Here is a 5,000-nt window from a genome sequence, read left to right on the forward strand (position 1 = left end):
GAAATTGTTTTCTCTTAAAGAGTTTATTTAATAGTCTATTTTAATAAGTTCAGTCAATTTACTTTTTATTATCATTATTGTTTTACGCTGCACGATGTTTTTGATAAAGAATGCAGAGCGAGGAGACTAATTTAACCAATAAACCTGCTGGTATGCCCCGCGCGTGACAAGCTTATAATATACTTTTGCATGAATTCGTGTGGATAGTTCGCATGACAGTTAGGGTATGTATGCAGCGTTTCTATTTTTATTTATTCATTTATTTATTTATTTTACTAGTGTGAATTATTATTTTTTATAGTAGTAATACTGATAGTAATAGTAGCATTGGTAGTACTATAGGCTTGCTAAAAAAAACAATCGTAGTAGTAAAAACAATGGTAATAATCATATTAATGTAAAAAAAAATCAAACATATTATTCTTCACATTTCTTACACCATATATAATCATCGTCCGTTTCCCTCCCTTCCAAGATGACTGCGTCTTCGGCTACGACCTCGTACCCAAGAACCACAGCAAGCCACTCCTCCTGAAATCGGACGGGAGTGGCTTTCTCTACCCTGAAGAGGAAGGAGAAGACAGAATCGTGGGCGTCGGTTCAGGGGCGTCTTTCACGGCCGCTTGTCCAGGGAAAGACAACAAGCTCCTTCTAAACGGACGACGGACGGCCACCATCTCCTGCAGGGGCGGCCAATTCCGCTACGGCAGAAGGGTACGTGTTTATCATTATTGTTTATCATTTATTATTATTATTGTTGTTGTTGTTGTTATCATTATCATTATTATTATTGTTATTATTTGTATTATTATTGTTACGGTTGTTGTTACTATTATTATTATTATCATTTTACACATTTGTATTTTTTTTCTTTTTTTGAGGAAGAGGGGGAGAGGGAGAGGGAGAGGGGGAAGGGGGAAGGGAGAGAGAGAGGAAGAGGGGGAGAGTGGAGGGAGAGAGAGATAGAGAGAAAGAAAGAGAGGGAGAGAGAGAGAAAGAAAGAAAGAGAGTGAGAGAGAGGGAGAGAAAGATAAATAGAGAGAGAAAGAGAGAAGGAAAGAAAGAAAGAAAGAGAAAAAGATAAAGACATCATCCAATAGGGAAAATGCGCACCTTCTCCGCGTGACACCAGAAGACGCCAGTGTCATAACTTTTATCAAGTAAAAAAATAACAAAACCAGTCATCAAAATTACCAAAATGAATATCTTGACCTTAAGCTTTTCCATTTTTTTCCTTTTGACAGTTTCTTCTCGGGATGCAGAGTAGGAAAAAAATTGTCACAGATCTAAATGACAGCTTGACATCTGACTTCCGGCCCAGATTTTATGACTCAATGGTTGCACCGACAGAGGAGATTGAGAATCTTTCCTATTTATATAAGTGTGTCCATAATTTCGTAGTAAACTTAATATGTGATGGTGGTGTTATCTCCATTGATTTATTTGATTCGTTTTACGGAAGACTTTTCCCTCTACTTCTGCCTCTTTCTCTCTCTCTGTCTCTCTCTTCATTTTTCTGTATCTCTCTCTCTCTCTCTCTCTCTCTCTCTCTCTCTCTCTCTCTCTCCCTCTCTCTCTCTCTCTCTCTCTCTCTCTCTCTCTCTCTCTCTCTCTCTTTCTCTTTCTCTTTCTCTTTCTCTTTCTCTTTCTCTTTCTTTTTCTCTTTCTTCCTCTCTCTCTGTCTCTCTCTGTGTCTTTCTTTCTTTCTCGCTTTCTCTTTTTTCTCTTTCCCTCCCATCCTCCCTCTTTCTCTCCCATCCTTCCTCCCTCCCTCATTCCCTTCCCCTTCCCCTTCCGCTTCTCCCTCTCCCTCTACTTCTCCACCTTTCTCCCTCTTTCCCCTCCTGCTTCCCATTTTCTCCCTCCCTCCCACACGCCCTTTCTCTCGGTCTCCAACAGAATGTCACTCTCCGCATTTCCTTCAACATCGCAACTTTATTCCGAGGCCCTCCGCCCCCCCCCCCCCCCTCCCCTGGCACTTCCATTTCCTTCCGGAGTTTCCTTGGGCAGGCATCCTTGCGTCCGGTCCGGTCAGCCTCGAAGGCAAACGTATCCTCAGTTCAGAAACGTTTTGCTTTTGGGGGGGAATTGTTGTCGCGTTTTGTTGTTGTCGTTGTTGTTGTTGTCGTTGTGCGTGTGTGTGTGTGTGTGTGTGTGTGTGTATGTGTGTGTGTGTGTGTGTGTGTGTGTGTGTGTGTGTGTGTGTGCGTGCGTGTGTGTGTGTGTGTGAGTGTGTGTGTGTGTGTGTGTGTGTGTGTGTGTGTGTGTGTGTGTGTGTGTGTGTGTGTGTGTGTGTGTGTGTGTGTGTGTGTGTGTGTGTGTGTGTGTGTGTGTGTGTGTGTGTGTGTGTGTGTGTGTGTGTGTGTGTGTGTGTGCGTGCGTGCGTGCATGCTCGCGCGCACATGCCTACGTGCCCATAGGTATCTTATACCTGCACTGTACTTACACCAAAAATACCCTCCACATCCGAAAAAAATTCTTCCCAGTCATACCCTACGCTTCGTCCTCGCCCACCTCGGCCTCCACGCAACACCCACCTAATCCTCCAAATCCTTCAAATCCACAGACTCTGAGCTGGGAGAACTTAGGATGCGCCGAGACACCGTCCGCTCGCATCCAGGAGGCGGGGCCCTGCGGGAGGGGGGGCACCACCGCCGTCATCGGCTGGGACCTGAGGAGGAGAGTCTTCCTTCCCGAAATCGAACTCTGCTTCGACAAGGAACTCGAGACGACGCTCTACACACACCATGTCGTTCCCGGCAGGTAAGGCTCTGGGCGGTATGTGGCGGTGTGGTCGGCGGTCACGTGGTTGGGGCCATGATAGAGTTATAGGATGAGAAGGAGGATGGTGCTGAAGGTAATGTTGGTGATAAGAATATCAGCCGCAGGGAGAATATAGTGATAGCAATATCGGATAATAGGGAAATAAAATATGATAGTAATAGAAGGAAAACAATAAGAATGAAATAAAATAATAGTGAATCAAATATCACTATATATAGTGAAAAAATATCACTATACTAGACAAATATAAACTATAACTACTATACTATATAAATATAAACTATAACTACTACTATACAAATATAAACTATTTACAAATATAGTGAAAAAATATCACACGATGATAATACTGCTTAACAACATAAAAAAAAATAATCATAACAACAAACAGACATGAACCATGACATAATAACGACCGCAACAAGGAATAACAATTTCACAACAAACCAACACAATAACAACGCACATCCCAACAACAAAATAGACAAGAGACGCCTCCCTCGCCCTCAGACACATCGCCCAGAAGACGGTCGCGCCCAGCCGTCCCTCCTTCAAGAAAGCCGACATGTTCTCCATCAGCGTCCAGAACTCGTACCGCATAAGGAGTCAAAAGAGCCTCGTCCAGGAGCTGTCGGGTGACCCTTCCCTCCTCACGGGCAAAGGTCAGAATTACCTGGCCAAAGGTCACCTGACGCCGGACTCCGACTTCGTGCTGGAGGCCGAGCAGGATGCGACCTACTTTTACGCCAACGCGGTCCCTCAGTGGCAGGCCATCAACAACGGGAACTGGAAGGTAGGGGTCGCTGGGCCGCGGGGTTGCCACGTCGGCTTTCATTTTTCTTTTTCAATTACGCCGTTTTCGATTATTTATTGGGGGGGGAGGGGGGAGGTGATGGGTTAGATTTTAAGGTCTCTTTTTTATCTGTTTTGAGCATTTATTTGGGTTTGAGCCCTTATTTTATGTGATTTATGTATATTCGTTTTGATACCGATGGCATGGTGCATCAGTTATTTAATATAAACAAAATATTATGTATGTATATTCAATTTTGCAAGGTAATAGAACTAAAAATACTACACTAAAACCCTATTACCCGTACTACAATGAAAAATATTCATACAATCCTTTTATCCATTTTTTGACCAGCCGATCTGAATACCTTTCATCAAGATTACTCACTATCGCATTGCCATCAATACCTTTCATCATACCTTCCGCAGATTCCGTTTTCAAACCTCATAATCCCACACATTTTCGCCTATTCCAGAGCTTAGAAAATTCCGTGCGGGGGTTGGCCGAGGACCACGGGCTCACGCTGGACGTCTGGACAGGAACCCACGGCATCTTGGAGGTCCCGGGCAGAAGGCAGGTGCCGGTCAAGGTGTACCTCGGCCTCTCCGCCAACAAGGAGACTGTCCCTGTTCCTGCGTACATGTGGAAGGTGAGGACGACTGGCCTGGTTTGTGGAGGAGGAGTTGATTGGCTTTTATTGCAAGGTTGGGTGGTATTGTAGAGCTTTTTTGTGGTTTAGTGGCGGTGGTGTTTTGAAAGGGGTTAACGAATTGCACGCGAATCAAAAAGGATGAAAATCGACTAAAACTTCAATTTACGGGTTAGGTACAGTGTTTACGAAGTTCATCCTTCACAAACCACATGATTAACAAGTCATATATCAATTTTAAACAAGCTAAGACAAACAAACACATGCCGTTAACAAATCGCAAAATCACCCCCCCTCCCCAAAAAAAATCGCACAAAATTAACGTAAAATAATAATCTGATAACCGCCTTGGGGGTCAAGCCAGCCTTTGCGGGTGCCGGTCCCAAGCCCGGATAAATAGAGAAGTTTTAGTGTCATAAAGGGCAACCGACTGTAAAAAGCCAAGCCAAACCAATATGGAATCCTTAATAGAGCGGTTCATCCATAACGGCGACCATGTATAGAAATGGGAGAAAGCGAAGAAGATAATCGGATAACAAATGATAATCAAAACCGTCTACCATTCGCAGGTGATCTACGAATCGTACACAAACCGAGCCGTGGCGATCGTGATGGCCAACAGCGTCAGGGACCAGGACAGCCAAGCTCCTCCCTGCGAAGACATCTGCGCCTGGCTCTCCTGGGTGGACTGGGACGTGAGGGACGCGAGCAGCGGGAGGACCTACTGCTGCTTCGTGGACGACCTGAGGGCCTCCTTCGAGAACGTGCCCGATC

At 44.6% G+C, this 5,000-nt stretch overlaps 1 protein-coding gene across 1 annotated transcript in view; it reads left to right on the forward strand.

The window, feature by feature from the left end:
- Nucleotides 1–5,000, forward strand: part of LOC138866218 (uncharacterized) — a 9,789-nt gene that overhangs the window by 3,752 nt on the left and 1,037 nt on the right. The window contains exons 3-7 of the mRNA XM_070138347.1: nucleotides 476–714; nucleotides 2,567–2,763; nucleotides 3,295–3,577; nucleotides 4,053–4,226; nucleotides 4,796–5,000. The exon at nucleotides 4,796–5,000 is cut by the window's right edge and continues 1,037 nt beyond it. Coding sequence (XP_069994448.1) covers nucleotides 476–714; nucleotides 2,567–2,763; nucleotides 3,295–3,577; nucleotides 4,053–4,226; nucleotides 4,796–5,000 — 1,098 coding nt within the window. The remainder of the gene's footprint in view (nucleotides 1–475; nucleotides 715–2,566; nucleotides 2,764–3,294; nucleotides 3,578–4,052; nucleotides 4,227–4,795) is intronic.

The sequence above is a fragment of the Penaeus vannamei genome, chromosome 24 (assembly GCF_042767895.1).
Source record: "Penaeus vannamei isolate JL-2024 chromosome 24, ASM4276789v1, whole genome shotgun sequence".
In the NCBI taxonomy this organism is placed as follows: domain Eukaryota; kingdom Metazoa; phylum Arthropoda; class Malacostraca; order Decapoda; family Penaeidae; genus Penaeus; species Penaeus vannamei.